Source organism: Muscardinus avellanarius (assembly GCF_963383645.1).
Source record: "Muscardinus avellanarius genome assembly, chromosome: X".
Lineage (NCBI taxonomy): Eukaryota > Metazoa > Chordata > Mammalia > Rodentia > Gliridae > Muscardinus > Muscardinus avellanarius.
Window position 1 is genome coordinate 72941140 of NC_137792.1, and position 26798 is coordinate 72967937.

The window sequence follows — 26798 nt, forward strand, 5'->3', positions numbered from 1 at the left end:
TTCCTTCTAAAACTTCTTTAAAACCCAGGAAAAATTCCTAAATTACTTTAGAAATCAGGATGAGTCTAGTTGCAGATCAAATCTATTTGCTTAATATCCTAATGTCCTTCCTATCACCCTTGGGTTAGCTTTTGTGCAAAAGGATAGAGATCATTAAAATCAGTTATTATTTACCAACTTCTCAAGCCAATGAATTTTATTCTTTTAGGTGAGTATGGTTTGATACTTGGGTTCGTCTCCTTTATAATGTAGTTTAATTTATATGTGGTGGAAATTTTATTTTATTTTGTAGCTTAAGTATCATAGGAACTTCCTACTTTTGGCCTCTTTATGTCTCAGTGATCTACATAGTCAAATGGACCTTAAAAAACACTCTTGTAACCAGGCATAGTGGCACATACCTGTAATCCCAGTACTTGGGAGACTGAGGGGATTCATAGGTTTGAAGCTAGACTCATCAACTTCACGAGGCCCTCGGCAACTTAGTGAGACCCTGTTTCAAAATAAAAATTAAAAATGATTTGGGGGTATACCTCAGAGGTAGAATATTCCTCGACTCAATCTCTAATACACAATAAATAAACCCACCCTATTTTGAGCTGCTTGTTTGCCCATTTCATCATCTTTCTCCTTGCTGCTGGGGCCAAAGCTCAGGTGTCTCAGTTCAACAGGATTCAGAGTAATATGTTCCAACTCAAGGTAGAGATACAGCAGTTTCAGGTTGCTCAGTTACATGTGGAATGTGCTTGGCAAGAAAACACAGTAAGAAGCTAATTTCCACATACTAGGAGGGGGTACGAAGACAAGGATCATCCTGGAAAGTGATAGAAAAATAGCTGTTGGGCTGGCTTAGTTCTATTTATCCTTAACTCAATATCATCTATTCCAGGGACCCTGAATTCTCCTGTTCTATGCCCTACTGTTCCAGAACTTTGGCTTCCCTTGAGAATATCCTGTTTCCCTGCAATGAGATCTTGTACATATCTGTCTCTAATCTTCCACCAGCCCCTTAAAAACATGTACTATGTCTTCTATCTAGATATCTCATTGCTTAGTTGTACCTGGCAAGATATGGACTTTCCATGCATGTTTACTGAATGCAGTGGATAACATATGGGTCACAGACTCAAGTACTAGACATAACTTCCCTATGTCATGGTATGTCTTGGGCAGGTTACTTAAATTCTCAGTGTTTTGTTTTCATCAGATAAATGGTGAAAATAAAGCTTCATCTACCTGCCTCCAAGGGTTATTATTGTTTTCCAGGAAAAAATTGCAGTTGAACTATCTTTGAAAATTATAAAGCACCCCCCATTTACTAGATTTTCATGTAGTAAACTAAATAAGATATGGGTAGGAGTTCTACTCTGAATTAGTGGAGCTGTGCACTGTATAATGAACACAGCATTATTAGATTCTCTTTAAAAACACAGACTCTTTTACAACATCCTGAGCACCTCTCTGCATCATTGTAGAAATATTACTTTAAAATTTTTTTTTCATTATGCAAATCCACCTAGTCCCACAAATTCTATTTTTAAAAAGCCAACCCCTGGTGTTGAATAAACCAGTTGGTCCTATACAAAACATATTTTTAGAGATTGGTAGCATCAGTTTAAATTAATGAAAATGGTATTGCTGGATCATATGGTAGGTGTGATCCCATTCTGCTGAATATCCTCCATACTGTTCTCCAAAGTGGTTGCACTAATTTGCAGTCCCACCAAAATGTATTAGAGTTCTCACTTCTCCACCTCCTCACCAGCTTTTTGTTGTTGTTTGTGTTTTGAATGATTGCCATTGGAGTTGGAGTTAGGTGAGATCTCAGGGTAGTTTTAATTTGCATCTCTGTTTGCTAATGATGTTTTCAACATTTATTGGCCATTTGAATTTCTTCTTTGGTAAAGTGTCTATTTTACTTGGCCATTTTTGATTGGATTATTTGTTTTCTTAGCAGTGAGTTTCTTGAGTTCTTTGTATATTCTAGATATTAGTCTTCTATCAGAGTAATAGTTGGAATTTTTTTTCTCCCATTCTGTGGGGTTTCTGTTGAGGTTCTTAATTTTCTTTGCTGTACAGAAGCTCTTCAATTTCAGGCAATCCCACATTTGATCAGCCTTTTAGTTTCTTGTGGCATTTGGAATCTTGTTGAGAAAGTTTTTACCTGTTCCTATGTGTTGTAGTGTTGAACCTATGCCCTCTTCAAGGAACTGCAAGTTCTCTCATCTCCAAGTATTCTATCCATCTTGAATTGACTCTTTTGCAGGGTGAGAAAGTGGAGTTTGCTTCCATTTTTTCTACATATGGTTAACCAGTTTTGCCAACACCATTTGTTGAAGAGGCTATCTTTATTTCAGTGTATGTTTTTGGCTCCTTTGTCAAAAATCAATTTGCTCTAAGTGTGCAGATTTTTTTTCTGAGTCTTCTATTTTGTTCCATTGGTCTGTGTGTCTGTTTTGTGCCAATTACCCCAATTTTTTTTCAATTTTACTGATAAATTAAGTACATTATCAGTGTCTACAGCATCAGTAAGTAAAGTAGATAGAAATCAAACTCAGCCAATCTCTGTCCATAATCACTACACTGCCCTGTCAAACACTTGACATCTCTCCAACTTCAGAGCTATTCTATCTCCTTCCTATTGTGTGTGTGTGTGTGTGTGTGTGTGTGTGTGTGTGCGCGCGCGCCCAAGGGGCACTCTACTACTAAAGTACATCCCATACCTTTTATTAAATTTTGAATTAGTCCCAAATTTGCTATCCTACTGCCTCAGCTTCACAAGTCACTGAAATTGCTGCCATGTGCCACTGTACCAGGCTTTTCCTATTCTTGATGAAAATCCTGGCCTAACTTTGCTGCTGGTCCTGCAGGCTCAGATTTTCTCTGGCTTGTGCTGCTAATTCCTACCTTTTGTTTGGTTCTTCCCAGGTCCAGACTAATGATAGTAAAAATAATATTTTCCTTCTCTCCACCACACATTTTTTTTCTCTCGTGTCCCTGAGAGAAGGAGCTGTTTGCCTCAGAGTTCCTCAGCTCCTTGCTAGAGGAAAATTTTCTGTTGCCTCTGTGCTCTAGGGTAATAGTCCAATCTGGGTCCTAGCTCTCATTTGAACTTGTTATGTGACCTTGGGTGAGTCACTGCCCTTAAGCCATTTTTATTTATAAAATTAAAGAACTTGACAAAATAACCTCTAGTTCTCTTTCTATCTTAGTCAGACTATGAGATTCTGTGATGAAGACATTTTGGTGGGGTTAGTTTAATGACTGAATTTCCAGTTTAGCCCCTGGTGGCTTTCCAAATAGACAAAGTGAATGTTATTCTAAAGGAGCCCCAGGGTAAAATCACTCTCATCAGTAGAGAAAGGAGTTTATCTTTTTTATCCTTCTAGGTATGGTTGGGGCAATAAGGGCGCAGGCAGGTTGATCATTTGAAATGTTGTCAAGTTTTTTTCTCAGTTTCTACTATTGGAGAGTTTGAGGTAAGACTTACATAATTAAATATTAAAGCAAACCTCTCCCCTATAGCATCACATACCTCCAGTGGGGCTTCTGGGCAAAACAAATAGAATTCAGTGTCTGTTTTTCCAAATAATATTTTACACAACTGCTCAGAATGAAAATTAGAACCCTGAAACCACAAATATTTATCAGTGACAGGAGAGATACATCTAGAGAAGTGCCAAGAGCAGAAGGGCAGGTAAAGGCCAAGGAATACAAAATAGCTGAGAAAACTATTGGAAGGAAGACAATTTTCACTCTTTCTAAGACCCTCCAGGCTAGAGAGCTTGGCTAAATTTTGACCTAGCTGTCCTTGTGTGCATTGCTGTGAGCTTTTATTAAGTATTTATGTAGCAGTTTATATTTTACCAAGTGCTTTACAATCACTTTTATTTTGCTTAGTAAAGTTTTCCTGGAATCCCATCTACTTTATGACCAGGCGAGTCATTTATTGTTTGCTTAGCACCTCCATGCATAGAGCCTCAAACAATAAGCCGCTTGTTCCAGCAGGAGAGCAGGTGCAAAGAGTCAAGGAGCACAGAGCACCTGCAGCTACTGGGGCAGTTGCAGTGGGGATAGTTTACACTTCGATTCACCTTTCCTTTTCTTTGATATTCGTTAGCTCTATTTTATTGCTAGAGACTAGAGAGTGGCAGTGTCAGGCTTCCGCCTTCTGAGGGCAGAGCTATTGGGACATGACAGTAGCGGGCTCTTCTCCTGTGCTAATGTCTCTGCCCATGCTCACCACTGCCATTCTCTTCCATTGGGCAAGGACTTGCTGAGTATCTTTTCTTCTGATGTTTCAGGAGACTGACTGAAGCCTTGGCTCTGGAACTGACTTTTAAGAGAAGACAACAGAAATAGCAGTTCCAAATTCTGCAGACAAGACCTTTCTGTGTTTTTTGACAAGACTAACTCTGAGTTACCTTATTCTTGCTAGCTCCTTCTCCCTCCTATCAGCCATACCAGCCTTCTATACTAGCATGTTGGATGTTGTGAGGTAGGACAGTGTGACTGTTGATGATTTGTGATTTGTGAAGTACATTCCTCATCTGAAATTGAAAATTCTCCAAAACTGGAAACTTTTGAGTGTCAATATGGCACTCAAGTGGAATATTCCACATTCAGCTTATGTGATTGGTCATAACCAAAGCACAGGTGCACTAAAACATTGTATATAATTCCCTTTAAGCTATCTGTATTAAGGTATGTGTATAAGGTATGTATGAAACATAAATGAATTGTGAGTTTAAACATGGGCCTCATTTCCACAACATCTTATTCATATGTAAACAAATATTCAAAATCAGAAAAAGAATCCTAAAAACTTCTGGTCCCAAGAATTTTGGATAAGGAATACTCAACCTATATGAGTTGCACACTCTCAGTTGTAGATTTGCAGTGGTAATCCAACAGTAATCTATGGAATGTTTAATTTCCTGAAGACCAGGTTTGACAAAGTTAAAAACAGGATCAGGTCTATAAAGTCCAAATTAAAATTGGTGGGCCAGATTAAAAATTCAGGACCCCCAGATGCTAGGGTTCTATGGCTAAACACAGAACTATTTAGATGCTAGTGTTGACTAGAGAGCATTTGGTATCTGCTGACTCTGTTACTGATGTAAGACAGCATATCCTTTCTCTGACCTAACAAAAATGGAACCTAAAAACCTCACCAGAATATTTAAAATCCTCTCGATTTAGTTGCCTTGAGATACAATCAATGTAATGGGTATATCGGAAGGTGTGTTTTTATAACGGCAAAATCTCTTTAATTCAGAGACAGAGGTGGGTGAAGTCTACACTATTAGAAAAAAGAGTTTGTAATGCAAATTGATGCTATTATAAAGTGTATAACCTTAAGTAGTATCAATGTGAAAACCCAGTGATTAGTCCAGGAGGATGAGACAGTCTGGAAGGAGTGGGGTGTGGGTTATGGGGAATCACTTAGCTCCCTGTCCAGCCCAAATAGGATGTATCCCACCATGTGACTGATGACATTTACCAATAAGGCATAGGGAAGGAACTCAGCCATTCTCCAGCTAGTCATTGGTTTCTAAAGTGGGTGATCTGGTGATGGGATACAATGGCAAAGTTTGCTGGCAGAATGCAGGCTAAAAGTCCAGTGTGTGGCTAGTCTTCTCTAAATGGCTGAAGATATGTAGGAAGGCTCCAGAGGAAAAAAGTTGACAATGACCATGCAAGAATAGTCTCCACCACATATCTGAGCTTTGGGGAAGACTCTCTAGTTCAATAGACATTTATTTATTGCCTACTATGTGCCAGGCTCTCGGTAAGGTGGGAGACCTGGAGATTAATATGAATTAGGAAACCAGGATAGAGTTCAGGTCATACATCTTAGGGAAACATGAAAATGGTTAGGAAAGAGGAAGTCATGCCTGAACACGTGGGGTTCACCCCAAAACATGGAACAGTGGTTTTGAGGAACAAGGCTAATTCCAGAGCCTGAGGCTTCACAGGTTAATCAGCTAAGCTAACATCTATTGCCTTTGTCACTACTGGCTCAAGATCTAGATGGGCCTAGGTGGAAGATTTTGAGGCCTCCAGGTTTCTGTGGATAAGTCAAGAGGCGCTAAAAGTCAGAAATATTTGGCTTTCTTAGAAAATATTTCATCCATACTTATTGCATTACTAGGAAAAATCTGTCCTTTGCCCAGGACCTTCAGCAGTTCAGTAACTGAAGTTCAGCAGGACATCCAAAGAAATATTGAGAAGCCTTCAGGTTATGCTACTATATATTCCTGAACTACAACTCACAATTTTTTCTACCTCAGACATGCCTCTCTCCCAAACTGGCCTTGAGTCAATCAGGTGTCATTACAGGGGGACTTTAATTAAAAGTGCTATTCTGAATTTCAAAGACCACCGCATTAAAGAACTGATGTTCAGCCAGGTGTGGGGGCTCATGCCTATAATATTAGTACTTGGGTGGCTAACAAGAGGATCATAGGCTCAAAACCAGCCTCAGCAACTTAGTAAGACTCTCAGCAACCTAGCGAAACCATAGTTCACAAATTTTTAAAGGGAGGGGGCTGGAGTTATAGCTTAGAGTTAGAATGCCTCTGAGTTATATCCCCAGTACCCCCCGAAAAAAGGATAGATGCTAGTTGTGGCCCCTCCAGGGACCTGAGACCAACAAAGCAGTGTTCTGAAGAGAGAGATTTGAAAGAACATATCATATGGGTATTTTAAGAGCTGTCTAATTCATTACTCATGACAGTCATATGAAGTGGAAACACAGTCATTTCTATTATTGAGTGAAGGAAAATGACACTATGGGAGGGGGAAGCAGAACGGGCTTCTGATACCCACAGTTTAACGATTTGTTACTCTGTGAATTGAAGTAACTTTTGAACTGCTTGAAGTCTCCCCTCACAAGTTCCCTTTCAGATGTGCTGTTCCCTGGAAGATCTGTGAGGGCTCCTCTGCCAAGTCTCTTTAAGCCAGGCTTAAATGCTTAGCCTGGCCCTCATATTGTCAGTGCTCACATGTGATACTAAAGAAATTTCAGTGTTTTTTCCCTTGTTTGTTTTCCCTTGTCCTGCACCATCCTGACTTCTGCCTCTAAACTTACTTTACTTGGAACCATGCTGAAGGCAAATGAGGTTAGGGGTTCTGAAGATCTTTATGTGCAGGGATATGGGAATTCAAAGCTTCTTCTGTTTACTTATTGTAAGGCTCATTTATCCTCTCTCCAAGGAGGTTTTACAAATAACCTTCACAGAGCACCAAACTTTGTTTTTGTTTTGTACTTTCAAATAATAATAATAATAGCCCTCTATGTACTAGGGACACTATTATAAGCATGTTGTTTATGTCATCTTGACTTACTAATATTCATTCTATCAAAAATCCTCAAAACAATATAAGTGGCAGTGTTTCCATTTTATAGATAAGGAAACTCAGCTCAGCAAGGATTAATCCCTTGTCAGAAGTCACATGGTAGGTGGCAGACCAGCTTTTAAATCCATTTCTCTGACTTCAATTCCAGTGTTCTTTCCACCACAAAACTCAGCCTTTGGAATATGTATTATTTACCTATGGTCCCAGTAACCTGTGTGTACCAAACTATATTTAATCTCTTAAAATATAATAATATTGATCATTATTCCGAATATTTATTACTAAATTTAACCTCTTAAGATATAATAATATTGACCATTATTCAGATTGTTGATTACTTTCATTAATACCCTCATGTATTGTTGAGGTATTTGACCAGCTCCCCTTTCCCTTGTTTTTGGAAATTCTATTTGGAGGGAATCACAGCTCCATCATGTCTCAATAGTAGCTATGCCAGTAATAACTGGAATGGCTAGAACTTGGCCTCTCCAGACCCTGGTTTGCTCATGTGTAAAGAGAAAGGCATTTAACTACATGATCCCAAAGGTCCTTTTAAACTCTGATATTTTTGTGAGTTAAAAATTTAACTTAAAAACTAACCTAAAACAGGTATGGATCATTTTCTTTTGGTTTAACTCGAGTGGCACAAGAAAGCATTTGATCTTAATTCTCTGCGTCAGGAGTACTTGCTGAAAGAGCTTGGGGTAATTGAATAATAAATCCCTGTCATACTCTTTGCTTCATTTTTCCTTGTCCTCCTATTTTTGAGGTATGAATTGAATATTTTTATTTATCTGTTTTTTTAAGAGTTAAACACTGTCAGAGTCCTGATTGCTTGCACATTTCTTTCAAAGACACCCATCAGAGAGCCCTGTGCCAGGCTAGCTACCCTGGCCTAGCATCCTCATATGTATTAGTTATCACCATCTTTCTCACACATCGGGCTCAACCTAACTTGCAATTTTCCCAATAATCGCTAGTGCTGTTTGTGTGTCCTTTTCTTTTCTCCTTCCCTCCAGGCTTCTCTGGGGAATTTGCTTCTCACAATAACACACAATCTGATCTCAGGCATTTTCTCTGTACATTCTCCTCTCTGCCCGGGTCTGCTACTTACAGCCAGAGACTCTCCTCTATCATCTCCTTACCAGTTGGAAAAATATTCTCTGCTTGTCTGAGTTTAAATGACGTTTTAATTCTACTCTAAGACCAACCTTTTAGTTCCTTCTCACATTCAGGTTCAAAAGTGGACTAAAATGCATTCTAATGCAGATATTTTCTTATATTGTTAATGTCCACTGAATGAGAAATAAGTGGTTTTCTATCCCCTGTTTTGTTTTCTAGCTTTTGTTTTCTTTCTACCAAAATCTATTTGTAATTTCTGGTAATGCCAAAAAATTATGAAAAATATTTTTGTTAAACATGCATGTAAATAAACAAGAAAAAAATCATTGCTGCCCTTATTAAGCACACTTACAAATCTTGGCTATATTCACTTTTTGCTTTAATTTTCTGTGCATTTATGTAAATTAAGACATGTCAGAAAAATAAATATCTTAAAGCCTCTTAACAAGATGTTTTTTACTTTATGTTCTAGTTTGTTTTGAAAGCTATTTATGCTCTTTAAATGGTCTCATTTTTCTACAGTGCTCATTGCTGTGAGAATATTTTCCAAAGACTGATAAATCACTGTTTGGATTAGGAAATACCTGCAATGCTGCAGTTTTTCCATAAGATGGCACTCTGAGAATGAGATATCTGTAACTTGTTTTTAGACATCTGTAACCAGGCAGCAATTCCAACTTTGCAAAAGTGTGTGTGTGTGTGTGTGTGTGTGTGTGTGTGTGTGTGTGTGTGTTAGTAAGGAGCAGACCTTTTGAGACTTGCTCTCAAATACTTGCCACCATTTGAATTCCCAGGGGAGAAATAGCATGAGTTTTCTAATAGCTCCCTTCTCTGACATCAGTGCCAGCAGTGTTCAAAATCAGCAAGATGCTTATAACGAACCTTGAAAGAAAGGAATTTCTTCTCAGTGTAGAACTTGTGATACTGACTGTTAGAAAAGTTTCTCTCTAAGTTTCAGTTTCTTTCTCTCCACCGGGAGTGGATTGGACCAGCACTTCCATTTTAAATGGTCTTCATTCGAATTTGCTGATTTCCTTATGGGACACCCTTGCTGCCTCAGCCATCATAGAAATTGGAAGAAAAGATTGCCCATTTTACGCTTGTTTGACTCTATTCCTCTTCTACAAGTGCTCTCTTTGCTTCAACTGTCCCAAGATAAGCGTGCCCAGCTGTCCTGTTTTAATTAGGTTCTTTTTCTCTTTATGGCTTTTGCACAGGTTTCCCCCCTCCCTCCAACCCTCCAAACCCTAACCAATCTGTCTGAAAGGGGAAAGCATGTTCCTCTTTTTACTGCACAAATAGGGTTTTCTTAGTATTATGACAGTCATTTTTGTGCTAAATAGATCCCGACCGATGGCAGGAGAAGCCACCACATGCAGTGCTTCAAGTTGACACTTCTAACATCACACAGAACATGTCCAGTTAAAACATTAGATTTGGGAGGTAAATGCTTCTGCCAATTTATTTTTCCTTCTCTATTGACCAGTATTCATTAGCAGGAGCATGTCACAACTTCAGGAAAGAGGCAGTGGCAGAGAAGAGGATAATTAATTGAATTACAAATGAGTATTACTGAGCAGATAACCCATCATCAAAATCCCCCATGGCTAATGAGTATCCCCATTCTTGACACCCTCTGGGCTGTAAGTGGATGAGAAGAATCGTGACTGTGATGGCTCATCCCCATTCAAGGACTGTCATGACCTGTAAGCATCAGTGGCACAAAACAGGAGCCCGTGGAAATGAAATGCTGAATGAATTAATTAATGGGAAACTATAGAGGCTCCTGGGTCCCTCTGAGCTTAAATCTCAAAACATACATGGTACATGAAATTCCCTGGGGACGCATCACTTATGTCACTTTGCTATTGCCAAGGTGACAGAGGCAGGGAGGCATTATACATTCGTTTTCCTACTGTCTTGAGACATTTGAAATTTTTAAAATGCCTCTGGTGTTTGTCTAGTGGCATGATGGTGATGGTGATGGTGGCAGACCATTTATTTCCATAACTTCAACACCTTATCTCTCAAGAACATGAATATTTTACTGAATAATGATACTGTTAGATATCTGTGCTCTGCAGACTGAAAGAGAACTAGAACTGTGAGCACCCATGAAAGCCTCGTAAGCCATCACAAACACCTCCTGTACTGCCTCATGCAGTTGGAGCAATGGGGCTGTGTGAAGAACAAATGTCAGATCGTTTTCAACACAAATTATCTTTTTTTTCCCTTTTTGATACTGGAGATGGAATCTAGGGACATTTGACCTCCAAGCTACATCTTCCAGCTCTTCTTATTTTTTTGTTTGTTTTGAAACAGTGTCTAATTGTGTTGCTCAAAGTCTTAGGAAGTTGCTGGGGCTCTCCTTGAACCTGCGATCCTACTTTCTTAGCCTTCCAAGTACTAGAATTACAGACATGAACCACCATATCTGGAGAGCATCTTTAAAGAAGCAATATCAGGATAGTAATTAGGAATATAAGTAGCTGGAGTTAGATTCTCAAGATTCAAACTCCAGATCTGCCACAGACTTGCTTTGTACCTGAGGCAAGCAACTTAACTTCTCTGTGCCTTAGCTCCCTCCTTTGTGAAAAAGTTCTGTTGTTAGGGTTGCTAGAAGTATCAGTGAGATAATGGGTGTTTTCTATTTTTTCAGCTCTTGGAATAGTTGATGGCTCAGAGAAAGCACTTAAATACTGGTAGCTAGAAGTGCCATGAAATGCTTTTGGTGATATAAACCAGAACTAAGAGGTCACAGATCTCAAGGACTGGCAAATGGAATGTACATAAAAGGACCACTAGCACTTCAGGGCTCTGACTAGAGTACATTTATATGCAAGGGCAGTGGATCATAATGAATGAATGAATCGCAGTGGTAGAGGATACACCCTGAATATCCATCAGAAGCAGATTTTAGGTGACTACAGGGAAAGAGAATGGGAACTTAAATAGCTATTTTACCCTTTTTTCCTTTCCTTTCTTTTGCTTCCCTTTTCCTTCCTTCCTCCCTCCCTCCCTTCCTTCCTTCCTTCCTTCCTTCCTTCCTTCCTTCCTTCCTTCCTTCCTCTCTCCTTCCTTCCTTTTTCAATTTTTCATGCTGGGAATTGAACCCAAGCCTATTTCAATGATAGACAAGTGTTCTACCACAGGGCTACACCTAGCTCTTGCCACTATTTTGAGACAGGATGGTACTAATAATGGAGTGTGTGTGTGTGCACATGTGCATGCAAACGTGTGCACTTGTGTATGCACACTTGGGATTGAGTACAGGTCCTCCAACATGCTAGACAAGTGCTCTACCACTGAGCTACACCTCAGCTCATAGTATATATTTGTATTCACACCCTTGCTATTTACATCTTTTTTTAGCAATTTATTTTTCATTTTTTAAATTTTATGTGGAACATAGTGAAAATGACATACATTCAGGCTGTGATTGGTGCCCTCTCCCAAAACCCCGCTTTCCCTTTCCCCTCTCCCAACAATGAGTGTTCAGGTTAATCATGCTGTATTCATACTTTTATACATATTCAGGAATAGCAAACCCTGGTTGTGCTTAATTATTCTAACAATGTCTAATTAGTGGCCATATAAGTTAACTCTACTATGTGTTTTTAATTCTATTTTTTGTTTATTTTCGCTTTTGTCTTTAAATATTAACTGTCTCTTGATCTAATGTACAGCATGGTATCTATAGTTAATAGTACTGTATTGTTTACTTGAAATTCAATAGGAGAGTACATCTTAAATGTTCTAGCCACAAAAAGAAATGACTATGTTAGGCCATTGGTATGTTAATTAACTTTATTGTGGTAATCACTTATTGTGATATATATATATATATATATATATATATATATATATATATATATATATAAACATCACACTGTACATGGTGAATATATACAATTTCTGTCTATTATACTCAAGAAAACTGGGAAATATTTTAAAATAGCTGATATGTAAAATTTTGCCTGTCAAAAGTCAAATAATTATAAAGGTAAAAAGTGTTCATGGTGGAGACTGGAGCTGCAGTTCAGTGGTAAAGCACATACCTAGCACATACAAGGCCCTGGGTTCAACACCCAGCACCACATAAAAAAGATGTTCATGCTAAAAAAAATTTTAAACATAAAAGGATAAAGAAGTAAAATTTCTCTAGCATCTCCCTATCCTCACCTACTGAAAGTTTTTGCTATTCCCATTTTTATATCTAATTTTCTATACACATTCGAACACTTATAGAGTGCATAAGAGTACAGTAGACCCAACTTATCCTTAGGGAATACATCCTAAGACTCCCAGTGGGTGCCTGAAACTGAATAGTACTGAAACCTGTGTAAACAAGTTGACCCTCTAAATCCAAAGATTCAACTAACTATGGATAGAAAATATTAGGAAAGGTCTGGGGATGTGGCTCAGTCATAGAGCTTATGCTTAGGATGCATAAAGCTTCTGGTTTGATACAGGAAGGAAGGAAGGGATGGAAGGTGGGTATTAGAAAAAATTGCATCCGTACTGAACATGTAAAGATTTATTTTCTTGTTTTTATTCCCTAAACGATAGAGTATAACAACTATTTACTAGCATTTGCTTTGGAATAGGTATTATAAATAATGTAGAGATGATTAAAAGTACATGGAGAAATATCTATGCAAGTTACATGCAGATACTATGCCATTTTATATAAGGGACTTTCTTATCCAAGGATTTTGGTATTTGAAGGTGAGGGGATCCTGAAACCAGTCTCTCTCAGATACAGAGGGACAAGTGTTCCCTATACATACATACTTATGATAAAGTTTAATTTATAAATTAGGCCCAGGAGGAGATTAACAATGACTGATAATAAACTAGAACAATTATAATAATATATTGTAATAGTTCTGTGAATGCAGTCTCTGTCTCTCCCAATACTGGACAGTCTGATAACCAGGATGACTACTAAGTGACTAGTGGGCAGGTCAGCATATACAGCATGGATCTGCTGGACAAAGAGATAACTTACATCCTGGGCAGAACAGAGCCCAGTGGTGCAAGATTTTATCATACTTGCTCAGAATGGCATACAATTAAAAACTCACAAGTTATTATTACAATGTTCTATTTAATATTTTTAGACTATAGTTGAAACCACAGATAAGGGAGTACTACTGTAGTGTGTGTGAGTGTGTGTGTGTGTGTGTGTGTGTGTGTGTGTGTGTGTGTTATTTGGAAATGAACCTGGGGGCATTCTACCTCCAAGCTACAGCCCAATTCCTTTTGTTTTGTTTTGTTTATTTTATTTATTTATTTTTTTGGTTGTACTGGGGTTCCTGGAAACCTTTCTACCTCCGGGATACACTCCCACAGGCTACACTCTCAGACCTATTTTTTAACTTTTTTATGTGGAAACAGGGTCTCTTAAGCCAGCGAGGCTGGCTCCGAACCTGCGGGATCCTCCTGTCTCCGCCTCTCAAGCGTGGGGATTACAAGCGTGCGCCACCACGCCCGGCTTGTTTTGTTTTAAACAGAGTCTCACTAGATTCCTGGGAGTCTCACTAAATTGCCAAGGCTTGTCCTCAATCCTATGTTTTTCTTGTCTCAGCCACAAAGTACTAGGATTACAGGTATTTGTCACCATACCAGGTCCCTACTATACATTCCTAAGTGCTGCTTTTAAAATTTGTAACAGTTTATCTTAGCATTGATTTCCTATCAACACATATAGATTTAGTTTACTCTTTTAAGTCTGCATCATATTCCATTAACCCTCATTGCTTTGAAATTTTGGTTCAGTATGAATGTGACTAAGAAGAAAAGGATACAGAGATGAGAAACAAACAGACATTAGGAATTAGGCAAGAGGTACTGAGATAACTGAAGGACATTAAAGGAGATAGTTTCAAAATAGTGCCACTAAATTTTACAACTCTAGGCATCAATTATATCAGTACTCTTGGTTATTGCTTTGTGAAATAAATGGCATAAATGCATGTTTTAGGTCTAAGCATAGTCCAGCTCTTCCCAAAACTTCTGAAACCAAAATCCATGCTTAATTTACTAGAGCCTTTTGAGTATTTAAATAGTGCGTGGATAGAGTGGATGCTCTTTTAGTGTTCAAAAAAATTGGCAAAATTTTAAATCAATGATGATTTTTTAAAAAATCAAGTCACCATGGTGAGAGAGCAGTGGTAGTAATGACAATGTTTAGTCTTTATTCATGGCTTGAAGATAAGAAACTTTTTAAAAGGTAGAGCTGAAATTCCCTAATGTACACACATTCACAAACATATCAAAGTCCATCAGTAAGCCAAACATGAGAAGGAGGGAGGGGGAGGGAATGGGGTGGGAATTGGGGAAGGGCTAAGTGAGTGATGTGTGCATGTATGCCTCTCCCATCTTGTACCTTATTAAGATGTAGAAATAAAATGCACCAATGAAAAAGAAAAAAAGTAGAGCTGAAAGGGAATTTTTCTGAATGGCAGAAAATAGGGCCACAAGGGATAAGCTATAAGAGTAATTTAATTTAATATTCATAATGATTTTTGGAAGAGGGAGTACAAGGTAAAATTGCTAATTTAACATATGTCTTTACACTATTTCAATGCAGATAATAAGCTTCAGGAATATGATTGTTTTATAGGAATGGGCAAAAAATTGCCCGGCAAACTTGATATGAACAAGATCAAAGAAAATTTTCTAGGGACACACTCCTGCAGTTAATTTCAGAAGATTTATATTTAGCCTCTTTATCTGTGAATGGGGGCTCTTACTCAGGCCTCAGTGGGAGTAAGGAAAGATGGAGTTGGTATCATCAGGAGGTGAATGATATTTTAACAGAGGTGAATGATATTTTAACAGCACTATATAAACATAAAAGAAAAGACTAGGAGTGAGCTTATTATCACCAATGTTTCTTTAAGACAGTTCTTAGCCTAGCATGGTGGCACAAGCCTGTAATTATGGAGAATTGGGAGGCTAAAGCAGGAGGACCTCAAGTTTGAAGCCAACCTGAACAACTTTGTAAGACTCTCATCTCAAACTAATACAGTCTCCAAAGGCAATAGATATGTAGTAGCTGTTGATGTGTTGGCTAGTTTAATTTGTTTGTAGTGCTTGGAATTGAACCCAGGGTCTCCAACATGCTAGGCAAGTGGAAGCTGTGGAAGAGCACTTGCTTAGCATGCTGGAGACCCTGGGTTTATTATCCAGCACTACAAAAAATTAAACTAGCCAATACATATACCAACATCACATATCTGCTTTTGAACATGTGAGGAAGGGAGTGGAACATCACGATGTTTGCTGGTATGTGTAAATAAAATTTTCTTCTGCCAGCAGGCTAAAGAGTCCCATAGATGCTTTGTTTCACAGATAAACTATAGGAATTCCTTTATATTTAGGTTTCAACAGAAATACTAAATACTTTGGAAATTTTGAGTAAAGTGGAATACTTTTGACACATGTTTCCTAAGGGTACTTTCAATGTGGGCATAGGGATATTGTGCTGCATATGAGGGACCAGGCCTGCTCTCCTCCCCCACTCTCCTCTCCTCCTCTTTTCTTTCCCCCTCTTCTTCCTACTACTTATATTCCTCCTTATTATTCTTTCTTTGTCTCTCTCAAGCACACACACAAATTAGTATGAATAGCATGATTCCAATATTTGTTTAAATTACACATTACTGTATGCATGTGAAAATTCTTACAACTGTGTATATCACAGTGTTGACCATGGTTCTCTTTGGAAAGACAGGATGATAAGGGAAAATTTAGTTTGTGCTTCATTTCTAAACTGTTTGAGTATTTACAATAAGCATTATCATTTTTGTAATTACAAATACGAACTTACTCTTAATCCTGACAATCCTATTGTAATTGAGAAAATAAGGTATATAAAGCGAGGGTAAAGACCATTCAATTCTTTAAGAGCTCCAAGTCTTTTTCCCTCTTTGGTAAGTGATGTTCTAGTATTTGCACATGATGTAAAATAAAGGATTAAATGCAGAAAAAAAAATCTCGGGTTTGTATTTTTGTTTCCTTTATATTGTGAAATTGGGAATAACTATATATACAAATCTGGAACCATGTGTGCAGGGGAGAAACACTTTAGTTATGAATTACTATTCCCATTGAAGTTGAAAAAGCTATACTCTGAGGATAGATTTGTTCAGGATTATAAATATCACTCCAGAGAGTATTTACATAGATACTTTGAAAGTTTATATCTGACATGAAGCCTATGATTCTCCTGCAGGAGCACACTAAAAGGTCCTCCTGATATAGTGTTCTCTCGTCAGGTGTTAGGGGAGAACATGGAGGGAAGAGAGAAGCTCAAAGACATAATGTATGCTGCAAATGGCCTGAGAAAGCCTCTTAAAAAGAAACCCACCTCTTCCCTATATGAAATGATAAGAGGATGAAGGAATGGAGAAATAAGACAGGATGAGCACCATAGCCTTTCTCCTTCTAATGAGTAGAAGGCACAATTTAGAGTTAAGGTCCTTAAGGTGTTGCTCACCAGCCAAGACCTTGAACCACAGCTAGCATAGTTCTTGTCATTCTGCCTTGCCATTGACCTTTCTAGATGCCTCAGTAAGCTTAGAGCACAACAAGAGCAGAAATTTTATCTTTCTTGTTAATTCATATAATTGTTGTATCCAAACAAAGAGAAAAAAGTTGAATTAATATTCTTTGACTGTTGAACAAATTTTTCCATTGTAAATGAACTATTTCTTAGGTGGCTTACTTTTGCCCCATGGGATCATCTCAAGGTCTCAAAGTCTAAAGAGAACCTGCGGTCAACTTGATTGTTAGTACCAAATGCAGTCAGGTTTCCCATTGGTTGAGACTTTCTTTGACAAAGTTTCTCTTTACCTTCACCTTTACAGATACAGCCAAAAGGCAGCAAGGAATGGGATGAAAAATCAATTCAATCTCCATGAGCTGAAAATGAAAGGCCCTGAACCAGTGGTTAGTCAAATCATTGACAAACTGAAGCACATTAACCAGGTATGTGGTATATCCAACAACAGTAGAAATGGCAAAAAAGTTAGAGGTGGACAGTTTTCGCTGCTTGAACTGTACATTTGGGCTTTCAGAGAGGAATTCAAAGATACTCTGTGCTAAAAAGGACTTCTGAGCACTGGCCATGGTGGTTCATCTCTGTAATCCCAGCTACTGGGGAGGTTGAGGCAGGAGGATTACAAGTTCAAGGTCAGCCTGGGAAACTTAGTGACACTTTGTCTCAAAAGAAAAGTGAAAAAAGGGCTAAAGGTGTAGATCAGGGAAGAGCACTTGTCAAACAAACATGAATCCTTAGATTCAATCCACAATACTGAATAAAAATCATCAAAATGACTATCTTACCAAAAGTGATGTACAGATCACCTTTAAACGATTATAATTCTATACTATTTTTACATCATTATAATAATATTAGGGAAATAAAGCTTGGAGAATAGAAGGAAATTTTTCAAAATCTCTACTCCATCCCAACTGTTTCAATTTTGCATTTTTTGTTCTAATATTTATCCACTAGGTTGATGAGAGTCTCACTACTAGCTAAGTCTGTCCTCTAATTTGTGATCCTCCTATCTCAGCCTCCGACATACTAGGATTATAGGCATATGCCACCATGTCCAGCCATATTAATAATTTCTTGTGGCTGCATAATATTCTATGAAGTATTCATCATAATTAGTCAGCCTGCTTTTGCTGAGCATTCAGGTTGCTTCCTATTCATACCATAATAAAGCTACCCTCTTAATACATAATGCTTTTTCTAGGTTTTATATTATTTTCTTAAAGTACTAATTTTATTGGGTCAAAGATTATGGCCATTTTAATTCCTGTCTTCAAATTGCTTTCCCATGAAAACGTGTCAGTTTTTACTACCACCAAAAAGATATGAGTGGTCCAGTTTCACTGTAACCTTGCCAACTTCTGACTCACTGCCATGCATAGAAACACCCACAGATTCCATTGACCTGCACACAGTTTTTTTTTGTTTGTTTGTTTTGTAAGGAATTTAGTAACAAGACATAAATAGAAGTTAGTTGTGCCATCTATTTGTGATTGCTCTTTGACCATGATAAAATGAAAAGCAATGGAGAAAGGCAACCATATGGCAGAGTAACACTGCTTCTGCACTATGGTACATGAATGGGAGGACCCTGGCAACACTGACTTCTGTTTGTAGCTCAGAAAGAACTTAATGAAGCTAAAATGCTTATTCAAAGACAGGTTTCTATATGAACACATTGTCATGATTTTATTTTTTAATATGAAATTTAGCAGGGAAATGTCTATGCTTCTTAAAAATATTTGGATAGATTTTTAATAGTGGTATATTTCACTGCAATTGCATGGTGAAACTATTGACAGTATGTTTGGGGTGACTCATCCATATCTTACCAGGTGCTCTTCACTCAGGGAGTACTTAATAGATGGTTGATCCTGAGGCTGAGCACAAGATAATGGCAGTATTTACATAACTGTTACTTCCCTTTGTGAAAGTACAACCTTGCTAAGTTCAATCAAGCCATATCAGATATAGTATGATTATTTTATTTCGTGATACTGGGGATAGAACCCAGGGAGGTTCTACCTTTGAGATAGACCCCAGCACTTTTATTTTAAAACAGGATCTCACTTAAATTAGACTGTGCTGGTTTGAATCTTTCTGTCTCAGCCTCCCAAATACTAGTATTACAAGCACGCATGCACCACTGTGCTCAGCTTAGTATGATTATTGTAAAATGCATCTCTGAAGGAATGAGAGCATAGACAGGGTAAAGCATTAAAGATTGTTGAACTGAGTGTATGGTGTGCTTTACTTAGGGCCAATAGTAGCGTTTCTCAAATTATTTCCAAATTATCTCAAACTAAATGTATCTACTCGACCAGTTAGATCAAAGAAAGGCCTGTGGGTGGACTCTGCAAAGAATAAAAAAAGAAAGCTGCGTTAGACATGGGCTATTTGTTTTATGTAATTCATCAGTTATTAAAAATATTGATAGCAAAACTGTGGAAAGAAAACTGACTTCAGATGAAGGTGGATCTGAATTTAATTGTAAAACTTACTAAATATATAACCTTGGGCAAATCTGTTAACCTCCCTGAGCTTCAGTTCTCTGATTTGTAGTATTATAGAGCTATCAAAAGCTCCTGTGTATAATATGCACACACAAATATATTTCATTATATGTGTCTGATACACACTTATTAAATTGTAGTTCTGAAGATTACCTTCAAGCTTTTCCCTATAGGCAGTACTTGACTTTGAAAGATTCAGTACATTCTGCCAGTCCAAGTTGGCTCTTCGAGTTTTGTATGGTTGCAGATCATTTTGTTACATCTCTTCTTTTCTTTCCTGCATTGTTTATTTCCTTATTTTCCTTTTCTCTAACTTACAGCCACAAAAGCTGAAAACAGTTTACAGGGAGGGAGATGCATATAGCCACAAAGGATAAAATCACCCTTCCATTTACTTTCTCCTACCTCTAGTCATATTTAAGTATGTGAATGTTTTCTTTTTCCATACAAATACCAGTGAGCGATCAACTAGTTCTCATTAATAGACCAATTTTACCTGGTAAAGTAGAGCTGTTAAATTTGATAGGGCTCAAGACACCCACAATTTTCTCATCTATGTTTCTTCACATGGCCAAAACATATTTTTTCAGACAATAAAATTTGTACTTTTGGCCATAATTCAATCTGAAAGTGATATGCTTTAGAAAAATCCATACAGAATAAAGTTATGGTGATGATAATGAAAATGTATTGCATTTGTATAGAATTTAACCATATGTCAATGTTATTTAATGTTCTAATGGCTAATTGTTTAGGGGGAAAATCTAACCTGAAATTGTATGAATTATAGTACTGTGAGAATTTTTCATTATTACCCTTGGACCTTATGTCATCCTTGCCGCTCCCTGGGAGGTAAGTGATAAATAATGTCTGTCCCTTTTTATAGCTAGGGAAACTGAGGCAGGAAGTCATTAAAGGCTATTTGGGCATGCTGCCAAATCATCCAGTGGGTTTAGTTGAAAATTCAATCAATCATCCAGATGTTGTTTCCTATACACTGCCAAACATCTGGATTCACTGAATGCCTGACTAAATTGGTCTAAACTTTTGGTGATAGAAAGGTAGAATTTAACTTAACATGTATAAGTTCACATGAGAATGGCCAATCCTGGGGTATGTGTTATTCTCCTAAGGTCCTTGATTGTTGCTGTATCTTTAAACTGCAGTAGAATGCTCCAATATACATATCTTTAAATACAGAGAGACAGATCCCTATCTGTGCATGCATGTCCATGTGTTTCTATCCAGTAATTTATTTGTACATCCCCAAATAACTCTTCACTTTCTTCCATGGAAATTCGTGGCTGCCTCCTTTTCAGATTATAGTTGCTGCTGATAGCACTGGAAATAATATAACACCCTAAGAGAATAAAGTAACATTATTTCCTTTCTGATAGTCCCATAATGCAATCTTGAGGGGATGGGTTCAGGGTTATGCCTGGATCCCTTTCCTGGGAAGGCTTGCAGGTGTGGAATGTCCCCTCCTCTTCATTCCAAGCCAGAGTTCACATGTACCATTCACACAACTGAAAATGAAGACCATTTTTATTTCCTTTTAAGTTTCTAACTTGTATAGGGATTTATTGTCTTGTATTAGGAGAGGAATTAAGCTCTTTTTAAGTTCGCAATGTCAGTCTTGAAACTTGCAGGACCATATTACTTGATTTTTTTAAACCAACTTTTGTTTCTGTTAGTATCATTCTGCCCCCATATCCAACAAGGTGAGAAGACTATAAATACCAATAATGATCATAATACAGTCTTATCTCTATGATGATGTGGACAATTTATCCTTGAATCCAGTTTTGTCAGTGATGTTTTCTCTCTCTTTAAGAGCATCTAGTAGTGCTAATCTAGCAGAAGGCAAATCTAGCCACTTACTGTTTTCCCCATTTCAGGTCAGGTTCAAATGAAATTCCAGAAATTGTTTTCTTGCCTGTGGAAAACAGCTGAAGCCAGAGCACTCAATACCTGCCCATTTAGTGTCAGAGTTTTTCATTCAAAGTGGGATAAAGTCTCATCTGTTTGGGATGGTTGAAATGTCCTGCTGAACACTGGGGGAATGTACAAGATGGCCTCTTAAGATTCCTTCCAGCCTTGTGAATCTGTGATTTGTGGCTCAAGGTCAGGCTTTAACAGCACCCTCTTGTGAATAGTCTTGTGATTTTATTCTTTGATCTGCTACTCTTTAAAATACCCTGTTCCCAGGTCACCCCATTTACACTTTGCAACCTCTCTTCTTTTCAGAGATTGTTTTCTTCCCACCTAGATTCCATGCTATGCAGATGGAACTTAAATTTGCACTCCCCTCCCCATCCAGTTCTTCTCTTCTGGCTTGTTCTCATTAGGCTATAAAAACATGAAACTATAAAAACAGTTTTGTGTTTATCATCCCTAAGTTCCCTTCCTCCAGAACCAGATAGGCAAAAAACTTTGTCTTTGAATCTTTTAATCATGTTAACCATGTGACTCAATATAAATAAGAATAATTCTGTCATGTATTTGCATAGCATAATTCCGTTTGTAAAACGTTCATGTATATTAGATATATTAATCACACTGGCTCTGAGAAAAAGAGACAAGCATTGTTACTTCCCTTTACTAGAAAAAAAAACTCTGTGGGCAAGAAAGGGTGGTTAAGTGTTAGAAGTGTTAGAACCAGACCTAGAATACAAAACAACTGATTTCATTCTCTGTATTCTTTCTTTCTACTTTTATCTAGAGTTAGATGTGGTGGCACATGCCTGTAATTCCAGTACCAGACAGGCTGAGACAGAAAAATTTCAGGTTCAAGGCCAGTGTGTAACTTAGTGAAACTCATTTATATATATATATATATATATAGTAGGCCTAGGCTATAGCTCAGAGATAGAATTCCCCTGTGTTCAATTCCCAGGATTACAAAAATGATCTATAGAAGTAAAAATAACAAAATGCTTAAGTGTGGTCTTAGAATTTCCAACTGCCTAATTATGGTCATTTCTCTAATCTGCATCTCTAAAATGAGCTATATGTTGTTTACCCGATCCCATTTGGGTTGATTATTAGAAAACTACCACATTATGTGATAAACAATGCAATGTGTGGCTTGGGCTTGATTTTTATATAGCAGATGATCTTTCTGTGAGCTGTCTCTCACAGATTAATGTTAAATGGTCAAATGAAAACTTATAATGTAAAGCAGGCAGAAAAATATTTCTACCTCCATACCTTACTATAAACATCAGCAAAGTGTTTTTTTATGCTTGACAGACTCTGGTATAATAAAGACATTGACTTGTTAAATAGAAAGTTATAATTTTAAATGAGCTAATTAGTAATGTTTTAAGTAACAAAGAAGTACACACAATTCTTAGCATGTGATTTTTAATATATTATATATATTATTATATATATTATTATATATTTTATATATATTAATATATTAAGGGGCCATCTTGTGCACTCCCCCAGCATTTATCAGGACATTTCAACCATCCCAAACAAATACATTTATATTGAAAGCTGGAAGTGGTGGCACATGCTCGTAATCCCCCAGCATTTGGGAGGCTGAGACAGGAGGATCCCAGTTCACAAACAACCTCAGCTATTTATTGAGGCCCTATTTCAAAATAAAGAATAAAAAATAGGGCAGGGTGTTTAGTTTGGAGGTAGAATGCTCCCAGGTTCCATCCTCAGTGCCAAAAAATATATATTTGAAGTGGATCTCAGGCATGATAGAAAACATTCTGAGGAATTTGCCTCCATATCCTTTTCACAATAGAACCAATGAGAATTATTAAAAAAAAAAAAACAGCCTAGTCCAGTACTTGCTAGAAAGGCTAACAATGACCTAAAATCGCTAAATAAAAGGATAAATCATTTGGCAATCAATTTTAAATAAAGTATCTTGATGGGCAAGATGGTAAAGGCCTGTAATCCCAGTACTTGGGAGGCTGAGACAAGAGGATTTCAAGTTTGAGACCAGCATCTGAAACTTAGAACGACCCTCAAAATCTTAGGAAGATCCTGTTTCAAAATTCAAAATTAAAATTAAAAATGGGCTTGGAGGTAGCTTGGAGGTAGAAAGACCCTGATTTCACTCCCCACTACTATAAACAAACAAATGACTTTCCCAAAAAAGAATTATGTCCTAGTCTCTATTGTGCGCCTATACATACAAATGTCATCCAAGAACCATACTAATTGTCCTTTCCATATGGATCCTGTGTGTGTGTGTGTGTGTGTGTGTGTGTGTGTGTGTGTGTGTGTTTGTGTAAGAAGAAGTATCTACAATGGCATGTTAACAAGAGCCAATGAATGGCATTTGAGTTACAAAAAGACAATAAAAATTAGTCTTTAAATACTAGACCAAGATGCTATGGAGCTAAACATTATTTCATGAAGTAAAAGAGAATTAGGTGCTACATTCCAAAACACATTTATCATTAAAAATCTTCTGTCATTGTGCTTAATAACTTTAAAAATAATTATAGTGTCTGGTGGCTTTGGGGAGCATGTGTTTTTAATATCTTAATTACTATATACAGTTTAATAACACTACACCAAGAATTTCCAAGTTTTTCACATTAAATTTCTCAAAAACGAACAATTTACTATATTTAGAACATACAGGATTAAAGGTACTGAAATTAGGTCATGTATTTTAGTCCCTGCATATTAAATTAAATTACTCTAAAATGGAAGATGAGTCAGAAATGGTGCTCCAACATGTTATTGGTACCAGTGTTGTGGCAATTTGGGTTAAGCAATGGAAAGACATGCATTAACTTTTCTCTTTCCTTTCTTTTTACTTTATTTACATTTTGGTATTAGAGATTGAACCTGGGAATTTCTATTTGTAAGATATATCACAGACTTTTAAATTTTCATTTTTTAATTTTGAAATAAGGTGTCACTGATTTGCTTAGGGTATTGCTAATTTGCTGAGTCTGGCCTCAAACCTTAGAGCCTCCCATCTCACCGTCACAAGTATTGGGATTACAGGCATGCATCACCATGCCTGGTTAATTTTTTTCTTTATCGTCTTATACTCTTTCATAAGTGAGTGTGTGTGTGTGTGTGTGTGTGTGCGTGTGTGTGTGTGTGTGTGTGTGTGTTACTGGAAATTGAACCCAGGGTCTGGCTAGGTTGCTGAGAGGCTCACTAAATTGCTGAGACTGTTCTTAAACCTGTGACTCTCCTGTCTCAGCCTCCCAAGTACTGGAGTTAAAAACATGTGCCATCATGCCCTGCTATTAATTTTATTAATTAGAAATATTGAAAGTAATAGCTATGGAAAGACAAGTTCTAATATGCAAAGGGAATACTAGCAAAATACATAGGCCATCATGTTTATGAAATTAGAATTATATTTCTAAATTATCTATGAAATCCAGAGTCTTATATTTTATTTACATTTGCCTACTGGTCAAATGCAGTGTGGTATTTTGTGTGTGTGTGTGTGTGTGTGTGTGTGTGTGTAGGTGTGTAGGTACTGGGAATTGAATCCAGGGGCATTCTACTTCTGAGCTACACCTCCAGTCCTATTTTATTCTTTTATTGTGAAGCAGGGTCTTACTAAGATGTGGAGGGCCTTATTATGTTGCTGAGGCTGGCCTTGAACCTGCGATCCTCCTGTCTCAACCTCCCAAGTACTGGGATTACAGGTGTGTGCCACCATGTTTGGCTAGCACAGTATTTTTAATAAATATTTAAGAGTGTTTGCTCTCTATATCCATAAAACTTTATTATATGTAATATTGTACTGTTTGTATACACACATATATACATATATTATATATACATATGTGTGTTCAAATACTATTTGAGAAATACAGATAATTTTATCTACATATATTTATCAGTACGTGTAATACCAGCCAGGCATAGTGGCACACACTTGTAATTCCAGTACTTGGGAGGCTGAGAAAAGGATCACAGGTTTGAGGCAAGCCTCAGATACTTAATGAGAGCCTCTGCAACTTAGTGAGACATTGTTTCAATTTTTTAAAAAATGAAAAATATGGCTGAGGTGTAGTTTGGAAGAAGAATGTCCATAGATTTCATCCCCAGTTCCTCTAAAAATATATATGTTATATATAAATGCCTCCTAAGTAAGATTTCACTTAAAGGATTTCAGTTGCAAAAACAATGAAAACATCAGGGTGCTCTTGATACTAACATTAAAAGTTTTAATCACAGGGGAGCAATGTCTTCCTGGGCACATTCATTTAATGAATATGCTAAATATTTATAATACACAAGGAAGTTACAGTATGTCCTCCAATCACTATTAGCAACCTCCTAAAATGAAATTTTGGTCAAAATTGAGACCAAATGGGAGAATGTGGATAGCTTGTAACTCCTATTCGAAGGGATGACTGAAGGTACATATTATTATTTTTTAATTTATTAGTGTATTGTAATCATACATTTTGTAGTACTGGGGATTGAACCCAGGGGTACTATACCACTGAGCTAAAGCTGCAGCCATTTTTATTTTTGTATTTAGAAACAGGCTATAAGTTGCTGAGATCCTCCTGTATCAGTCGTCCAAGTACTAGAATTACAGGTTTACTACCATGCCCAGCTTGAAGTTTCATATTTTAACTAGGGAGCTAAAGTGTTTTCTTTGAAACTAAGCTAATGACAACATATCCAAGTTTCCCTTACCCTTGCTATTAAAATTATGACAAAATTTACCGGGAAGAAATAACAGATCTTTTGTCTTGAACTAGCCTAACTATTACAGAGCAGACTGTCTTCACCCTAAATGTTTGGTGCCATTCCTGCACCTCCATGGTTATTTAAGACCTTAACATTCAACTGTAAATCCACTTGACACATGACCAGGAATGTTTCCACATTCTGTATGGAATCATTGTTGGGTAAAATGATAGTAAGAGAGTCAATCCTGTATCTCTAATTATATGCTTTCCTTTAATAGCAACCACAATAGATTTTCACAGTAACATTTAAGTGGAGTGTCTCTGGCAGAGTTCTATTTAATGTCCAAAGTGAAAATTACATTGGTATTCATATGCACTGAATTTTATTGGATAATTTCTTGTAAATTTTAGAACATGACATTTTTTCTCGGTAGTAATTTAATCTAGATAATAATTTTATCAGTGTCCATATTTTTGTAAGTCACTTCTTAGAGCATTTTTGCATTATGAGTAAGCAGCTAAAAGAACAAAACAAACTTAAGTGCATTAATTATTCTTGTTTTATGTCACAAAAAATGAGAC

At 37.2% G+C, this 26798-nt stretch overlaps 1 protein-coding gene across 3 annotated transcripts in view; it reads left to right on the forward strand.

Annotated features, from left to right (window-relative positions):
* Window positions 1–26798, forward strand: part of GPC3 (glypican 3) — a gene marked incomplete at both ends in the record, with an annotated part of 443900 nt that overhangs the window by 307183 nt on the left and 109919 nt on the right. For all 3 annotated transcript variants that reach the window (XM_080719493.1, XM_080719494.1, XM_080719495.1), the window contains one exon: window positions 17361–17481. In XM_080719493.1, the coding sequence (XP_080575619.1) occupies window positions 17361–17481 (121 nt within the window). The remainder of the gene's footprint in view (window positions 1–17360; window positions 17482–26798) is intronic.